The sequence below is a fragment of the Oryza brachyantha genome, chromosome 1 (genome assembly GCF_000231095.2).
Source record: "Oryza brachyantha chromosome 1, ObraRS2, whole genome shotgun sequence".
Taxonomy (NCBI): Eukaryota; Viridiplantae; Streptophyta; class Magnoliopsida; order Poales; family Poaceae; genus Oryza; species Oryza brachyantha.
In genome coordinates this window covers 28959839-28979053 of record NC_023163.2, presented here as the reverse complement: position 1 = coordinate 28979053, position 19215 = coordinate 28959839, and the positions used below count along the sequence as shown (strand labels likewise).

Sequence of the window (19215 nt, the reverse complement as noted above, 5' to 3'; positions counted from 1 at the left end):
TCTTTCTTGATCGATGCAGATATGTTTTGCGTGATAGTCATAGTATTAATAGTTCTGAAAGAGATGTCGTCTCTGTCTCTGTACGTGACTACGAAATCGTTTGCATTATTGTTTCTCATCCTTGGACTTATCTACGGTACGAGAAACAGATAAGCGAGCTGTTCCTGTCCGTATCGCAGATACGCATCACAGGTCACTGTTTCATTTAGTGGTCGCGAAGCTGACAAGATAAAAAAAAACGTGGCTTGGCTCCCGACCTTCCGTTCTCTCGTTTGCGTACTTGCGTTCGAGCTCCAGCTTTCCAAGGCGATTTCTTCCTTCTTCCTCGACGAGCAGCACTGCGTGGCCTGCGAAGAGAGAGGGATGTCGGGGAGAAGAAACTGCGATATGCAGGGGCCACAGTGATGCGGTGAACGGACATGGCCACAGATGATCCCGGGCGCGTGCCGGCGGCGCGGGGGCGCGGGTGGGCACGCTGCGAGTGCGTGCCCGGCGCGTGGCTCACATGCCCGAATTGGAAGGCTGGCGTCGCCAGCGCACGGGCTCGCGCCACCTCGGCACACGCTGCCTCGCTCAGAGCAAGTTCAATACTAAATTTATATTCATAGTTTTTATCTATTTAAAATATGTTTATAGCTCGATTATAATACTGTACCTGCTCTCACGTGAACCAATATATATATATATATATATATATATATATATATATATATATATATATATATATATATATATATATATATATATATATATATATATTCGCTTTACCACTAGGCACCGCAGTTTAAAATAAAACTTAAGCTTAGGTTTAATTTTTATGCTTTTCACTGTATTTTATTTTAGCTATTAGATATAGATATATATATAAGTTTTATTTATAAATTATTTTTTTAGAAATGACAACAAACAATCTCCCGTATAGCAATTTGCAGCCCGCCTCGTACCTGCTTGCTCTTTGCTGGTGTGAAAAACGAGCAGCTTGTTTGTTTATTTTTCTCCATGCATGCAAGATGCAATTGTTTTGTGGCACCCAGTTGCGTGGTTTGTTGAGCAAATCGGGGCTGTGTTTTGGTTGCCTATCGCTGTGTCCAGCTATTGCTTTGGATTCGGAGTTAACCGCGATGGTAACAATTAACAAAGGCATCAGATTTACTAGTCACTAAATCTTTAACAGGATTAGCATATGAATGGTTTTGATATGAGTTGATCTAAACCTTTTTTTTATTGATAGGGTTAATCCATAGCAAACTCATTATAAGAATAGGTTATCCATGAATACCTAAATGGACATCCCAATTAATAATAGAAGAGACATATCTGGTTTTACACGTAGAAATTGTTCAAAATCTATACAAAGTTGATCTACGTAATAAACCATCACACCAAAGTTTAGCTAAATTTGATAACTTTTTAGTGTAAACATAAGCTTAAAAAACTTTAAGTCCGAGTTTATACGTACTAAATGGGTATCAATAAAGTAAGAATGTGTACGACAACTAGTAGGGTCGATAGTTCGATACATGGATCCTAAGTTCTTAATGTTAGAACAATTTGACCCATTCAAATTCTATGAGCACCATTGTAAATTCATTGGAGCAAATTATGGATAGATTCAAGTGGATAAACGGATTAAAGATAACCATTCCCACCTAAAAAAACACGCGCGTACACACATTATAAAATATACCTACCTAAAACATGACGAGCCAACATGTAATACTATGAATTTGGACACCTCCATACCAAAAATGTAGCCACCCAGTACAAGTTTATGCAGATTTAGCAATTTCGTTTCAGCCCCCGTTTCAGGTTCTAATACTAATTTTGCCCATTCTTTTTAAGATTTTTATTTTTGCCCTTACTTTTTTGAATTGAACGAACCGGTTGCCCCTTCTTTGGATGGAAGGACTAACGGTGTTAAATGACATGTTAAATGACTATTTTACCCATGTATGGGAATATCATTTTGATCTTTTTTTAGTCATTTGTGCTGTTACCCTCAGTTCTAAACAATAGAAATATACAAAAGCAATATATTATTAATTCAAATGACATGTTTAAAAACTTATAATTTTTTAAAATATTTGACAGAATTTCAAAACTACGTCAATTTTTTAAAAAAATTATAAGTTTCATAGAAATATACTAAAGCAATATATTATTAATTCAAATGTTTAAAAACTTATAATTTTTAAACATGGGTAATTTCGTCATTAATTATTTTGGGAATTAAATATTTTATTTTTTAAACTAAATATATTGGTCAACTAACGGTCAACATAACTTTCATCCAAAATAGGGGCAAATAGTTCATTCGGTTCGAAAAACGAGGGATAAAAACAAAAATCCTAAAAAGATAGGGTAAAATTAATATTAGACTTGAAAATCAGGGAGGATTGAAATTGTCCAATAAATAACTATATTTTAGGATGGATGGTGTAAGTATAATAGGACATTATGAAGACATAGAAAGTTTTGCGTATTTTACATAGGCAGATATAAACTTTGTACATATAAATAGTATGTATATAAAATTTGAAATGAATTCGATAACGATTTGGGGAAAAAAGACCTGCCTGTAGCTGTAAGCCATAAGGCCCATGTGCTTGGTTGTTTGCACTAATTGATTACGCCTGCTCAGAGAAAGAGGGCAGGAGTATGGGCCAAGAAAGGAAGCAAGCACGTCAAGTCCAAAAGGAATAAGTCCACTTTAACTCCCTCAAAAATGGTCCAAAATCTAATATATGACCCTAAGCTATAAAACCGGATATTTTAATCCCCGGACTGTTAAAACCGGTGCAATTTGATTTCCTTGGCGGTTTTGAAGGGTGGTTTCGCTGACGTGGTGCTTATTGGCAAGTGGGGCCCACATGTCATCCTCTCTCCTCCTTCTTCTTCCTCCCTGTCATCCTCTCTCCTCCTTCTTCCTCCCTTATCTCTTTCTCCCCCTTCGGGGGAGGCGTAGCTCACCATGCATGCCATTGCCGGCGAGCCCCAACAGACCGCAGCCTTTGGTGGTGGCAGCGGCGAGGAGTCGTCGGAGAGGGTACGTGTCGACGTGGCCATCGCTGGCTCGTCGGCGTCGCATCGGTCCCGGGAAGTGAGCATCAGGGTGGCGGTGCACGCCAAGTGCGACGTGTCGAAGCTCGTCGTCGCCGTTCTCTCGCGGCTGAGTGGGATGGGCCGCTTCGGCGTGGTGTCCGTTGACACGAGGCAAAGGAACAACTCGCTTGCACAGGCACAAGCCAATCTTACGCTGCGTGTCACAACCATCACATCTCAAAGGAACAACTCGCTTGCACAGGCACAAGCCAATCTTACGCTGCGTGTCACAACCATCACATCTCGTCTCCTTCTGGAACACATGAAATTTTATATTCCGTATAATTTTTGCACTTGAAATGGTTCACTTTTAAATCTAAGGTGGGAGAAAGAGAGAAAGGGAGAAGGGAGAAAAAAGAAATAGAGATTATGACATGTGGATCTTACTTGTCAGTGGGTCCCATAACATATTTTTGTGTGTGAATGATAGATGTGTCCCAATGATATTTTGTTAATTCTAATGCCACGTAAGCGCCACATGGGATCAAGACTAGGTCAACACCGCCACGTTAGCAAAACCACCTTTCAAAACTGTCAAGGGAGTCAAATTGCACTATTTTTAATAGTTCGAGGGTTGAAATATCCGGTTTTACGGCTTAGGGTCATGTATTAGATTCAGACCACTTTTGAGGGAGTCAAAGTGGACTTATTCTAGTCCAAAAAGGGAACAAACATGGGCCGAGAAACAGAAGTGCATCAAATCGGTACTACTCACGTGAGGTGATTGTTGGCTTTTTCGTACTAATGGTGTACTTAATAACAAAAAAATTGTGAATAAAAATTTTTATATACGCATTCTTAGCGATCTAGAAATTAATGCTGAAAAATAAATTTCGATGAAAAGCTCCAAATTTAAGACCAAAATTTTAAATTTTGGCTTGTAAGCATTAGCAGAAAGAAAAGATGTGGTGATAAAGTAAGAGGTAGGCTGCGTTTTTTTTTTCTCCATATGATAATTTCTCGGTTTTACGTGCTCGCTTATCAAATTATAAAACGATATATCCTTTTTTAAATTATATACAACAGTTAATCATCCCAATATTGTAGAGTAAAATTTTAATTTTATAGTAATAATTTCATCGTTAAATAACTATAAAAAATAAGATAATCTTTATTTTTCATCAGCCAGGTGCGGAGCTAAGGTAACTACGGGGCTCCTAGGCACCCAGAACAGAAAATCTTTTAAATTAGAGTTTATGTATTTTTAATATATGCATCTTTTCAATCTAAGCTTAGGCACCCATAGTAGTCTAAATTTAGGTCAAAACACTTAAAAGTAAAAGTAAGTAAGCAGCACCTTTATATATTTTGTTGAGTCTCTGACCTATTCAACATGCCGTAGTTTTGCTAAGGCCTTGTTTAGTTCCTAAAATTTTTTTTCATAAACATCACATCGAATTTTTAGACACCTAAATAAAGCATTAAAGATAGATGAATCAAAAAACTAATTGCACAGTTATGGAAGAAATCTTGAGACGGATCTTTTGAGCTTAATTAGTCTATGATTAGCCATAAGGGCTACAGTAACCAACATGTACTAATGACGGATTAATTAGGTTTAAAAGATTCGTCTCGCGGTTTCTAGGCTAGCTGTGAAATTCGTTTTTTCATTCGTGTCTGAAAATTCCTTTTAATATTCGATCAAACATTCGATGTGATGTTTTTACCAAAAAAAAAATTTTGACAACTAAACACCACCTAATACTATCGAGGAGGTATAGGTTCATGTCTTCATGAGCAAAGTTCCGCCGTGGACCTCTGAACTCTGAGTCTCTGAGTGACTGAAAGTCTGAAACTGTCGCTGTAAATCCAAAGGTACAAGTACAACAACAGCGTGCGTAGACTTTCATTAATTTCCACTTCATGGCATTTTTCTGGTCTGTACCTTTGAACTCTTGGCGCCTGTCCACATTGGTAAACCGTAAACGCAGTTAATTAATCACTAGACACTAATATGGATCATAGGGATTAGGGAGGCTATTCGGTCAGAGATAAAAGTCTTTTCACTTATGCCTATGATTATAAACCAAAATTGAAACTTTCGGCTTTAAATTTGAACTATTCTTATGATTTTTCATCATAGTATATTTTTCAATCTTGACTTATACATTACTAAGATACGTATATAAAAGTTATATTTCTAAATTATTTTTTATTTGTAAATATGCCAATCGCCCCATTTTACTCCACTGTTATCTACGCTAATATAAATAATCACATATCAACTCCGAAAAAAAAAACAATCCATAGATCACAGAATCCATGGCATAATTCCACGAGACCAACAAGAGACAACTCTGGAAAATCTTAGCTGGCCCATAAGGCTTAAATGATGGCCTGAACTGAGAGATTTCCACACAGCTCATATAATATACTACCATCTGCATCTGCATCTGCATCTGCAATAGAAATCAACCCTTTTGATATGTGATGAGCCCTTTTTTTTTAAAAAAAAAGTTGACATGCATGCTGCCATCCCAATCTGGCCTCCCCAAATATATTTCTCTGTAGATTGTACTCTATCAGAACGAACTAGCTTATCTTGTTCGGTGCCAACAGCCGATGCTGCAGCCATCACCTGATTTCAGCTTCATCATCTAACGACATTACGACAGCACAACTGCACGACATGCCCAGCACAACTCATTTCAGGTGTATGTTTCTCCAGTCCCATATGGTTTCACTTCCAAATCTCTCTCTTTTTTTTTGAAAGTAGGGCAAAAGCTTTGCACTTCCAAATCTTTTTTTTTCACTTCCAAATTTGAAGTAACAAAAAAGCAAAACTAATTCAGACTCCACTTCATGGCATTATTTTGAAAGTTTTCTGCCAGTAAAAAGTGGCATTTCGAGGGATATAATCCAACACGCCCATCTTTTTTTTATGCTTATAATTATAAATCAAAATTTAAATTTTTAATCTTAAATTTAAAGTTAATTTTAAAGTTTTTTTATCGTAGTTATAGTTTATTTTTCAGACGTACCTTTTACATCCATAAGAATACGTGTTTTATTCATAAATTATTTTTGTTTATAAATAGTATATCGTTTGACATTTAGAAAAAATAGACGAACAGTGTCCCCGTATCATGGAATCGATGCTTAGCATAATCTGGGGCTCAAGATGTGTCATGTACCTAGGGTAATGGCAGTCAATTTTCAACGTCCACGGTTCCTGAATCCTGACAGAGGAACTCGCTATCATGCTTAAATTTTGCGAGTCAGAGAAGGTACTGTACCTTTTCAACATTAATTAATAGCTGATAGTACTAATCGTTTGAACGATGAACATGTGCAACAAATTTGCAGCGGTAAAACCTTTTTAGCTATAGAGGAGATAATCATATTAAGAAGATAGGCTAGCCAGAGAGTGTCGGCAATATAGCGACGAAAAACCATTGCATGCTCCATCGGTCCAACCTATTGGAACCGAATTATTTATAGCAGTGTACACCAAAATTCAAAACTTAAAAGAAAATACTAGAAAATCTATACATTAAAAAGGAGGCCGGATATTTTGTACATTAAAACAATTATGCAAGGACATGTGTTTTCTTAATTGAACGGAGGCTGAATGGATGGATGATTTGTGATTATTTAAGAGTACAAAGGAATAAACTAACGATCATATAGTTTACAAATAGATTTGAAGCAATATTACAAAACAATTATGTAGATTTTAGATCGCACCACCTATAAACCTCATTTTTTTACTCATACTTATAAGCTAAAATTTAAATTTAGCTAAAATTTAAATTTAAATTTAAATTTGAGTCAAATTTAAGATATTTTTTATCGTAGTTTATTTTTCAACTTTTACTTTTTAGACTTTAAAAAAATTATATAAAATTCTTACATATGAATTATTCTATAATCATGTATAAGCCCCGCGCCCCCGCCCCAGCGATTCAACGAGCCTAATGACGAGGCTCATGGAAAGCATACGGAAATCCATTCATTCCGTTAAGCAGAAGGGTATGAACAGAACCATTTTTAAAAGGCAAAAAAAAAAAAAAAACAAAAAAGAAGAGGGAGAGCGAAGGGGAGAGTTGAACCACTGTGGCGGGCTTATCACCCAAGGATCGAGATTACCACAGTGATGATCATGCGGGCCACTTAAAACTGCGATTAGGTACGAGTAAGAGCATGTACAATAACATGCTATAACCCAGCTATAAGTATATTTTAAAGATACAAGAGGAGAGAGAAGAGAGGTAGGCTAGCTATATACAGACTCCAAGATAAAATATGTATATGAGATGTGGGATCATGTATTAATATTTTGTAGAGAACTATCGTATGAGTTGACTATTAGATTAACTATATATAAATTAAAGCTAGTAATTAGTTGCTCTTAACCTTAATCCCTCTTCTAATGCATCTCCTTCCTTGCTGACGAAAATAAATAAAGCCAGCGTCTTTCTCTCTCTCCTACCCGCGGCCGCGCCTCTCTCTCTCTTCCCACCAAGATCCCTCTCTCTCTCTCCGGGGCTCGAACTCGACGCCTCGCGCCGGTGAGCCCGAGCCGGTCGGAGCGGCCTCGGCTCGCGGAGGAGGAGGAGGAGGGCCTCGTCGCGAGTCTCCGCCCCCCCGCCGCCGCCTCGTCTGCGGCGGTCTCTGTCCGGCGACGGGCAGCGGTGCCGGCGGCCGCGTCCTCGCTCGCTGGTGAGTGTCGTCCGCCATCCTGATTCTCGTCTGGTTATATGTACCCACACTTTGTGTCGAATTCGCGTTAGCCCTAGCTTCTCTACCTGGATCTGGAAGCTGCTAGTAACAGTTTTTGTTCGTTCCCCCCCCCCCCCCAAAAAAAAAAAAAAAACTGGGGGTTCAACTGAACCCCATGCCACTCGCGTTTTCGTTGTTCGGGAATCTTCGTTTCTGTAAAGTGATTGTGTTCGCGCTTCGTGGTAAGGATTGGAGCATTGTACATGTTCCTATTGAACCTGTTGTGAGGTTTAGTGTGAGAAAGTGACGTGCTTTATAATTTTGTTGCGAGATCTTATGTTTTTCTCCATCGGAAATCCTTGGTGCTAAATTGAATGGTTCTGCCTTTCAAACCGGCGCCTTCATTTTTTTGGATAATTTGCCACCTGGCTTTTGTTTTAATGACATGTCCAAGCTAATACTGCAATAATCTTTTGCCTTATTTGCTAATCAGCGGTCAAATGCCCAGGTTTATGTAGGAAATGAAGAATATGCTTTACCAGTTTGTCAAGGGCTGTTTTTTGTATGGTATTCATGCTGGGGTTGCTTTCTGGATAGCAAAAGATAATGTTGGTTAATTATAGATTTTATGCAACTTGCAAAACAATGATTATTCATTTAATCAGACATTGCCACTTTCCAATGGTTGAGCTAATGCAATCTGGAACTGACACTGACACCCATGATGCAACAGCGTAACTATAATATACATGACTTTCATTTTAGTTAATTGTTGTGGGGTTCATGTTTGAGATATCTCATTTTCTTGCTTAAGCAAAAATCTTTGAATTGTTTGCCCCTTGCTTTCTTAGTTCTATCTGTCTTAGAGTTTGTGCCCCTTTTGATGTATGCGGTGTGAAGCTTCGGTTGTCCAACATGAGGACTATTTTCTAGCTAATTGCTAGAATTTTTCAGATAATTTAACAATCTATTAACGAAGCAATCCTTCCTGGCCCTGCAAGAGCGCACCACCCCTTGTCCTTTGGTTTCACTAACATTGCAGTTACAAAACATAGTCTTCTGTACATCTTGCTTTCACAAAGTATAGCTTAATGGGAAAAAAGTTCATTATTGCTTGACATTCATAGAATTGTGTTCCTCCTGTTGCTTATTTTCTTGTATGCATTGCCTTTCTTTTTACAGGAACAAGAGCGATTTTAGCTGGATTGTAACCATGAGTCTAGCTTGCCTAGTATGCCATGGCATGAGCAGCCCCTCGCACTCTTTCAGAAGCTATTCAGTCTCAAGTTCAGAGGAGGAGAACAGATGTGGAGCTGTTGTTGCCTGCCTAACACGACGAGTAATGCCTGCTGGAACTGCTAACACTGTAGGGACATCAAAGGTGACCCCTTTTCCTCTAATGGCTACTGGCCAAGGCACTGAGGGTGCTCCTCGACTTCAACGAAGCCGTGCTGTTTCACGGGATCTCGTCAGGGACTGGAACTTTGAAGAGATTGCTGTTGGAAACTAGAGTAGGCTGCTAGCAGTTCTTTCCAGGTTGAGCATGGCACTATTCTCTGGCAGCAGATTTCGAGTGACTTGATGTACATTTTCTAGTATACAACTGGATATCTATGTACTATATCAGTACGCATTCAATCGAGAGCAAATTATTAGAGTACTGGTGTACTGGTACTTTTTTGCAGATGAAGAGTACTGGTTTCTAGTATACACAGACAGCATTTGTCATGTTATATATAGTTACTATTACCAACCTGTCACCTGTGTAGCTACATAAAATTTTATTGCTACCAATATGAATGATAAATTAAGGTCGTTTTTTTGTGAATAGATCAGGAGTAATCCCTGCTAGGTGGTGCTGTGTCATGTCGGCTATTTTTTGAAATTTTTTTATTAAATAAACCTTTTTACAAGTAATTTTATTACTAAATCACCGGTAATTTTTTTTTAAAACTGAATCTTTTGACCACGCTAATGTTGGTGGCGTGGCAAGATAACGCTGCACGCTAGTGTTGGTGGCGTGGCTAAGACTAACGCTGCCACGCCACCTGATTGGCGTGACAGTCTTGCCACGCCCCTGGCAAGCCGTTTCGCTACGTCAATATTGGTACCGTGGCCAAAAGGTTCATAGGATGAAAATATTTTTTCCAGAGGTTTAGTAATAAAATTATTTATTAAAAATGTTTAAAAAATAAAAAAATTGTTATTTTTCGCTTTTGTTGGATGGATTAGTTTTTTTGATGTATTGGTGTGAAGCATCATCCTATGAGAACATGAGGAATCCAAGGTGTGCTATTTCCTTTTTCTGGTCTAGTTTTACGAAATAGCATTGCCAATGCTGTATAAATAATGACGTAGTTCCAGGTTTGGCTCCTGGATGAAATTTGATGTGATGATGCGTTCCTGCTGTTATTTTCCATCAAAATACTACCAGAAAGCTACTACATAAGTTTCTTGCACAGAAGAAAACTCAATATAAGGACACAGCCTGGCTTCCTCGTTTAGAAAAGAAAATCAAGAAGCATATCCATTTTCACAAAGTTACATTCAATAAATTCTTTAACAATGCTCACTGCAGATAGAATCAAACAACAAAAATGCTTAGTTGTCAGACAATAGCAATCGTTTTTATTTCAGATGGTATATGGCAGCAGTTGAAGGTGCCTTTGGTCACTCCTCACTGCAATTGTATGGCCTCACATTTTCACTAAGCAGCAACTCGAGGTTTGATCAGCGCAACCGCTTCTTTGATTTTGTCCATTGCAGTTTGAAGCGTAGATAGTGCCGCAGCATATGAAATGCGAATGCATTTGTCATCCCCAAATGCATCACCTGGGACAAGTGCAACCTACAGCACAACCGATAAGTAGTGGTTATAGTTTTACTAGGGGTATTGTCATTAAACTTGACTCAATGTGTAGGAATTAAATCCACATTCATACCTGTGCTTTCTCCAAAAGGAACATGCAGAGGGACTCAGAGTCCTTGATAGTGCCAAAACCCTCTACTTCAGATCCATAGTAGGAGCTGAAGTCAATGAACAAATAAAAGGCACCCTACAATTTTTTGGATGTTTAGCCATGTGTCTGGGGTATACAATTAGGCTTTGGCAGAACTACTGTGATCTTATTCTTAGTTCTCACCTGAGGCTCCGATATTTTCACACCTGGCAGTTCCTTGAAGCTTTTTACAAGGTAATCCCGGCGTTCCTGGAATGCTTTGACCATAGTTGAGACTGCTTCACCACCAGCATAGCCAAGGTTCAAAGCAGCGAGCCCTGCCTTCTGTGATATGCTGCTAGCACCTGAAGTAAACTGCAGCAAACTTGGTGTAAGGAGAACTGCAAATCAAGTCCAAAGAAGGAAAATGGGACTAGAACAGAAAGTGTTATGGCACGGACATGTTTCTAAGATACAAAGTGATGCTTTTGCAATGATGCGGTATGACTTACCTACATCACTCAACACTAGTACACTACACACTTGGCATGAACAAGAAGTAATCACCTGGCTTTGGATCTTTCCACAGGCTGCAACAAAATGTTTTGGGGCTGCAAGGTATCCAAGTCGCCAACCCGTCATAGCAAAAGCCTGTAAAATTTGCATCAGCAAATATTTCAGCCAGGTTTATAAGCCCATTGGGTTTGCAAAAATTGAAATAGGCATAGATTCTTGCTATGTTCATTTAAGATAAATAGAATGGTGCTCAACATATTTTAATGAGTGAACAAAAGTAGACAGAAACATATCTACCTTAGAAAAACCATTTACAGTTAATGTTCTATCCCACATTCCAGGCAATGAAGCAAAGCTTGTGTGTTCTGCTGGCTGATAGATGATATGCTCATAAATCTCATCAGACAAAACCTGAAAGACACACACAAGATGATAAGCCATAATCATCATGGAGTGAAAATGTAACCTGGTAAAAATAAACAAAAAAGAAATTGGAAACCAGAGCACTTACAAGAAGCTTAGGGTACTTCTTAACTATCTCAGCAATTTCTTCAAGCAACTCCTTTGGATATACTGACCCAGTTGGATTAGAAGGAGAGCAGAGAATCAAAAGCCTAGATTTCTCATTGAGCTTCGAAGCAAGTAGTTCTGGCCTTAGCAAGAAATTCTCTGATATGCTTGTAGGAAGGATCACCGAAGTTGCACCAGCCAGTGTAGCCATCTCAGGATAACTGACCCAGTATGGTGCTGGTATCAAAACCTAAAATAAAGGGATGCCAATGTAATTCGAAGCACAACAAACATAAACAAGGGTGTAACAGCTTTAGCAGAACAAGCTTCAGTGGCAGCATCTATCCTCATAATGAGCTATAATGGAATGTGTAGTGCATTTATCGGATATAGCTCATTCTAATGGAATTAAGCAAAACAATCAGCACATAGAATTAAACAGTAGATTATAACACATGTAATACCTGAAAAAACCTAAAAGCAAATTATCAATGCTGTATTTTGTGCAGTCAACAATCCAGACATCAAGCTCATATTTTCTAGAAAGGATTTGATTTGGGCAATGGCATTGATACAGAGAATGCAAAAGATGGTTCCCATGATATCCATAGAAGTAAAAAGAAACTAATGGAGATTTGTGTTGTTCTCCTCGCTACTATATATATTCAATACACCACCATGTATAAATTAGCATAAGCAAGACAGAGGCCAAACCTCATCACCAGGTGAGCAAACAGCAAGCACGGCTTGCGTAATGCATTGCTTAGCTCCATTGCTAACGAGCACCTGATCTGGAGTGTATGATATCCCATTTTCCTCTGCACATTTATTAGAGAAACAAAGCTAAACCTCTTCTGAGCCAGGGTGACAAATCTGCAAATAAAAAAAAAAAATCCACATACCTTGGAGTTTGTTGCAGATGGCCTTTCTCAGCTCCAAAGTTCCAGCATTAGGAGTGTACCTTGTATAACCATCCTTAATTGCATTCATCCCAGCCTAGACCACAACAAGCAACAAGAGCGATCAATCTTCCAACTTGCTAACAATAAGCCCGTTCTTTTGCCTAAGATCAACAACAGTGTTAAGTGCTAGCAAGTAATAATTTAAGTACCTAAACTTCAACAATCTACTTTGGAAACTTTCACACAACTAAGTGCACTGCATTCAGAGTTTTATGTTGAACTACAATTTTTCTTTTTTGAAGTTTAAGACTGAGTGCATGAATTAGATATAATTAAGAGTGAAGCAAACCAAAAACTGATAGTAGAAACGTTAACAAATCCCATCTAATCCTTATAACTCATAGCTTGGATACAGATACCATGTTTTTTTCCCCATATCCAGCCTAAATTCTCTCGAGGCGAAGAGAAGGCACCTGCCTCGGCAATCACGGCCGGCGTGTCGAAGTCGGGCTCCCCCGCGGCGAGGCCGATGACCGGCACGCCGGCCTGCTTCAGCGCCGTGGCCTGGTCCGTGATGGCCATCGTCTTGGACGGCCGCAGCGCGCTCACCGTCGGGCTGATGGTCGCGTCCACCGCCTCCGCCCTCACGACCGCCATCCTGGCCCTCCCCGCCGCCGGCCTCTTCCCCGACGCCCTGCAAACAACCAAACCAAAAACCCACTCCTCACCGTCACCGATCGCCCCCCGCAAGAAACCTTCAGCGAGATCCGACCGTCCAAACCTGCCCCCACGATGCGGCTGCTCACCTGGCGCTGGCGGCGAAGCAGACGGAGTTGGGGCTGGAGGCGGGCTTGGTGGGAGGGGAGAAGGACGGCGCGGAGGTGGATGCTGCCGCCATCGACGGTGGTGGTGGTAGTGGTAGAGCTTAAGCAGCTATAGCTTAGCTCGGCTTGCTGCGTGTCGCGGGTGGGGGTGGGGTAGGTAGCTGTCTTGTATTGGTTCGAGCCTGCCTCCTCCTGCTGCGGTAGGTGGCGCCATGGCCAAGGGTTTGGTAGGCATCGGGGGTTGGTTGGAAACTTGGAATTGGAATGGAGGCTTCGATTTCGTTGGGTTGGGTTGCTTCGCCTCCTCCCGCACTACGGGATTTGCAGAGATTTCATCGAGAGTTTGTTGGATTTGAATCAAATGTAGACAAATTTTACTCAATTTTATTACTCTAGGATTTCTTAAGACCTTATTTGGTGGGCGCAAAAAAAAAAGGTAACGAATGATTGATATATTGTTATTTATTTATTTTTGCCGGGCTAGCCAGAAAAGGGGCAGCCAGATTTTTATTAAGGTGGAGGAATATATTGTTATTTATAAAAACTTAAAATATAAATTGATAATAATTGATGAAATTTTTAAAGAATATTTCTATATATTTTTAAAAAATACACATTTCACCGTTTGGAAAATATGGACATGAAAAAACGAAGGAACCTACTAAACCGAGAACGCTGCCTTAAATCTGGACTCTCTCTCTCTCTCTCGTAACTCATCAACACACAGATTCCATAAGAATATGTTCGATTCTCGTTAAACCGAGAATCGTTTTTTATCCGTTCGATTATCTTTTGGTCACTGGGAGGTCGTGCAATCATATAAAACCAAACATTGAAAACTGATGATCTCTTGGAACTTGAAACCCATTAAACAAGTTACAGTAGTTGGAGGCTACATGGGAACTGATGCCACTTGATTTTGCTCCCAATTTCACTGAGCTGGGTGGGCTCATTTGAGAGCAGTCCAGCTGAGGAAATCAGCTAATCAGACACTATTCAGACAAATTAAATTGTCATATACATGTATGACAAGGTGTAGGCAGTACTACGACAGTTGAACCAATTGCAGATAACACCTCTTGCATATATATACCAAAGATTGGGCTATCTCAATCTATATGGAAAGATAAAAGTACTATAGATCATTATTGATGATCATAAAATAAAGTACACTTAAGGAAGAAGGAATGACCTAAAATGGATCCTTCAACATAGGAGAAGAATAGAACCAGAGAAGGTACACGAAGGGTAGGCAAGGCCATTGTCGTCATCGTTAACGAGTTGGCCTTGATCAGCTGTCTCCATTCTGCTGCCCGAAACTGGATGATCCTGAGGGCAAGAAGGAGAAGGAATTTTCAGGGATGTCAAATCCAGGACGGGTGAAGTCATCAAGCCCACTAAAGAAAGGGTCAAAGCTCAATGGTGAGAAATAACGTGGATCATCAGCCATTTTCATGTCAAGATTCGGGATGTCCTCAGACGAGCTACTGGGGAAGTTATACCCAGAAGCACTGCTCGCCATGCTGTTCATCGCCTCGCTGCCCTGAGGTTGCTCTGATGCACCTGTTACTTTGACATCATCCATCGGGAGTGCAGGTGTGTGCCCCTGGAAAAGAGCGACATGCCCGAACAGCTTGTCCTTCCTCGAGAAGGTTGTTCCGCATGAACATAGCCACTTGTCGCGCCCACAGTGCTTCTCATGAGTCTTCAGGTCTGCAATGACAGAGAACTTCTTGGTGTTGCAACGGCTGCAGGTGTAGCTCTTGTCGCAGTGGCTTCTCTTGTAGTGGTTCTTCACGCACAGAATCGTCTTGAGAGGCTGGAACTTCTTGTGCTCCTTGTTGCGCTTGCAACCAACATATGGGCATGAGTACCTTGTAACTGGGGCAGGCTCTGAGCTAGAATCTTTCGAAGGTTTGGCAAGAGCTGCGGGAGTTTTGTACTCGTCTCCATGGCCCCTCATGTGCATCCTAAGGTTTGCATCTCTTTTGAAACCCTTGCCACAGATCATGCAGAAGTGAGTGTGTGGCGCTAAAATCTCCTCCTTCTCTAATTGCAATACAACATATGAACCAGGGGGGAGATTTTCTCCCTCACCACCATCATCACTCTCCTTCACATCATGGTCGTCCATTGGAATTGGTTCAGACCCTTCCCCACCACAGGGATTTTGGCATTTCATCGTCTCATCGCCATCACCCTGAGTAGTATTAAGGCTATTCATCAGCTCCTCATAGTCAGGGTTCTTGGTAATGTCAGGAATTGCGGCCTCATCGTTTGATCTTGGTTGCTGGTTACAACTGGTGCCCAAGATCATAGGAGCACCGAGTGTGTTGCTGAGATGCCTGAGTGCCGGGTTGCTGCTGAGTGGGTTCTTCATTGAAGGAAGCAAGGAACCAGCTGTTGAGATAAGCTGAATAATAATGCAAGTGAGATCAGCAGTGACAAGCTGCTGCTTTGCTTGCACCTCGCTGGAACCACCAGCAACTTGGCTCTCTCGATTACTCATGGACTGCACAATATCTTTTACCTGCTTGATCTTCTGTTCAAGGAAGGATAAGTTGCTCAACATTGCTTGAGGATCCCAATCCATTGTAGGATTATTCAATGAAGGATTTGATTCAAACTGGTTACCAGTTTTAGCTTCAATGTCATCAGGTAAATACAAGCTAGAAGAAGACTGAACCCCAAAGAGTGGAGGAAAAGCAGGGAATGATTGACCTGGTCTTGCAAAACAAGGCTGGTCCATGGAATTGAAACGAACACCCTGTTGGTCAGGGTCAGTATTCCTTGCTGCATTATTTGCCATTGATGGCAAGGTTTTCAAGGATGTTTCTGAACTTCTCAAGGTACTGTCCATATAGATTCACCAGAGCCCAAATTCTACTTCAATATGCCCTTCTATCTACCATACTACAATGAGGAGTTGATCTATAGGGCAATCATGAAAACCTGCATAATAAAAGATCGTTAGAACACCGAACTTCCATAGGATAGTCATGAAAACCAGCATGAAAAAATATGTTTAGAACACCAAACTGAACATAGCAAGAGCCATTAGTTTGAGGAAGGATCAATTAAACACGTCATAATTGGAAAAAAGAATCCAACTGATGGTTTTCTTCCATTTTACTGACAGGATGAAACTATGACTACTCCTGGACATTTCCAGTTCAAAAGGGTGAAGAAAAACAAGGTATTCCGAAAGAAAATGGATTAGGCCAATCCCTAGTACTACCTCCAATCAATTTTATTTGTCGTTTCAGACAAATAATTTGGCATGTTCCCTTCATAATTTGAGTGTCTGAAACGACATATAATTATGTCTGGAGGGAGTAGTATAAGAACAACGATACGTTACTGCCTCTTTTGACACGCTACTACCTCTTTGACATGAAACGCAACATAAAGCCCAAACATTTAATAAGCAATCTATTTTTTGGAAGCAAGTGAGAATCCGAATACGCAATGAGAAAGACTCTACTAACCACAGTAGACCAACCGCAGAACGCCCTAGCTGACTGGTCAGAACTTGGAACTAACTCTTAGCTCCTCATCTCTTACTAATTCAGCCAACTTGGTATATACAGTTACCCCACCCCCACTACTTGCAGTTAATCACGTTTCTCCGTAGGAGAATCCAATCAATAATAAGCACCAATAGATCTGTGATCAGAACTCAGAAACTAACGATTCCCCAAATTTCATAACTTTGCACTAGGAAGCAAAAGAATCTGAAGCATATAGAGGCCTAAATAATAATCAATAACATAGTTACGCTGAAGGTCTAGTTAAAATCAGAGGCCCTAGATCAATCAAACAGAAAAAAAACATAAATTTCTAAATAAAGATAATTTCACCCTATTACCTTCCCATCCATCTCGCCTGAAGCAATCAACAATCCCTAAACAACCAGCCCCGATAACACAAAAACGGCAGATCTAAAACTTCCCCCAAATGATGCTAGTCTCACACTTCAAGATCCCCAATCTAACCCCAAAACACCATCTTTACTGCACAAAAAATTAAGGAGAAACAAAAAGAAACAGACCAACTCATAAGAAACACACACACACAAACAAAAGAACCATCCAGATTCCAACCTGGTGCGGACTGATACCCACACCCAAATTTTATTTGCCCCCAAATTATGGTGCGGATTGATTGATTTCCACCCCCAATTTTTCTCCTTCTCCAAAACTATTACTACTGTTCTGATGAGCACGGATGAAATTAACAGGATCGAAAAATTTGCGCGAGGCGTGTACTACACTCGGTGAAAAAGGAAAAGATGGGACTTACGCGAGTAGGATTTGGCGCTCCGGCGGCGGCCAAGAAACGGGACTCGGGAGAGCGGGTGGGTGGGTTTATAGGAGCAGCAGCTGCTGGCTCCCGTTGACCTCAGGCTCGTTTTATCCTTGGATTAATTAGTTGGATAATTCGTTGCGGCTCAGCTGGTTTAGCTGTAGCGGAAAGCAAAGGGTAAAAAAGCATGAGAAAATTGCTATCGCGATAGTCTCACCAGTAGGTTTGGTTCGAATGGCATTTTTGAAAGTAAGCTTTACTCCTATATCATTTTTAAGTAGTGGTGTATGAATGCTAGAATAATCTGATTTTTTTGAATATCCATGTCTCTATTTATACTTGTCTTCTCCCGTGGTGGTGTTCGAAATCTGGCGCACAGCTTTCTCCTCGCGCGACGTCGGCCTCCTCAAGCCCTAGTATAGTGGTTGGTCTCCTGCAACATGGCCCTCATCTTCTTTAGTTCAGTGCATCGGTTGTCCTTATATCTTTGAGCTTCGATATCGGCCTTGTATATCCCTGGTGCAATGGCTAGCCTCTTTTTGGGGCGTCATCCTCACCTTCTCAAGCTTTGAAGCGCCGTTGTCCTCCCGCCCTCGCCTCATCGAGCTCTAGTCGCAACCTCCTCTCATAGCACCCGGCACCCGTCTCCTCAAGCACTCTCGCGGTAGTCACTCTTCTCCCATTGTGTCATCGTCTCCTTAAGCTTCGGCGGTGGCAATCAAGCTAGAGATAGAGTAGAAACCGGAGAAAATGAACCAAGGGGGTCTCGTCTAAAATGGTACTCAAGCGTTCGTACCACTTGAGAATGGTACGTTAGCGAAGGTCATTTTAGAAATGGCATTTGGACCAAGATTTTATTTCCCGCTTTCCTCATTTATTTAAAAAACTTTACAAATAGGAGCAATACATTAGAGCTTAGTAAAGTGGAGAACAAATGCATATAAATTTTAGAAAATAGAAAATACTATATTTGTTCCAAAATATAATCATTTATGTGTTGTTTAGCAAAGATTTCAATTAAGAATAAAAGCTATAATGTTCTTTAATGAATGATGAATGTATGTGAGTAGAGGTACATGGAGATAAAATAGATAAAATCTTAATTAAGAAGTGATTAATGTGATAAAATGTAGTGTGAACCGCGTTTAAAATGATTATATTTTAGGATAATATTTAAATACTAAATATTTATATTTATGAATAGGGAAAATAACTATATTGAGATTTAGAAAAGTTAGAGAGTATCATAGTATGTGTAACTTGATTTAGGCTACCAATAAATGGGGGGATTATTTGATTTATTCAGAGAAAAGTCAAACGGCATATATACAAACCAAAAATAATTTATATATTTTAGCATATAAAAACAAAGGCTAAAAATAAACTACGATTTTTTTTAAAAAAAACTAAAATAGAACAAAGTTATGGGGGCGAAAGTGTTTCCGGAGGGTCGAC

General features: G+C 40.1%; 2 protein-coding genes across 2 annotated transcripts; both read right to left on the bottom strand.

Annotated features, from left to right (window-relative positions):
- Positions 1 to 10264: 10264 nt before the first annotated feature.
- LOC102703547 (bifunctional aspartate aminotransferase and glutamate/aspartate-prephenate aminotransferase) lies at positions 10265 to 13668 on the bottom strand. The gene is made up of 10 exons (XM_006646454.3): positions 13438 to 13668; positions 13109 to 13325; positions 12632 to 12725; positions 12444 to 12547; positions 11731 to 11979; positions 11517 to 11630; positions 11271 to 11354; positions 10908 to 11078; positions 10707 to 10820; positions 10265 to 10612 (listed from the first exon to the last, which is right to left on the bottom strand). Exons 1-10 carry the CDS (start codon positions 13527 to 13529, stop codon positions 10472 to 10474), a joined length of 1380 nt encoding a protein of 459 aa, XP_006646517.3. The 5' UTR covers positions 13530 to 13668; the 3' UTR covers positions 10265 to 10471.
- Positions 13669 to 14516: 848 nt separating this feature from the next.
- LOC102709040 (zinc finger protein STOP1 homolog) lies at positions 14517 to 18003 on the bottom strand. Its single transcript, XM_006645023.3, has 2 exons — positions 17758 to 18003; positions 14517 to 16407 (listed from the first exon to the last, which is right to left on the bottom strand). The coding sequence occupies exon 2, from the start codon at positions 16313 to 16315 to the stop codon at positions 14747 to 14749; it is 1569 nt and encodes a 522-aa protein (XP_006645086.1). The 5' UTR covers positions 16316 to 16407; positions 17758 to 18003; the 3' UTR covers positions 14517 to 14746.
- Between the last annotated feature and the right edge of the window lie 1212 nt (positions 18004 to 19215).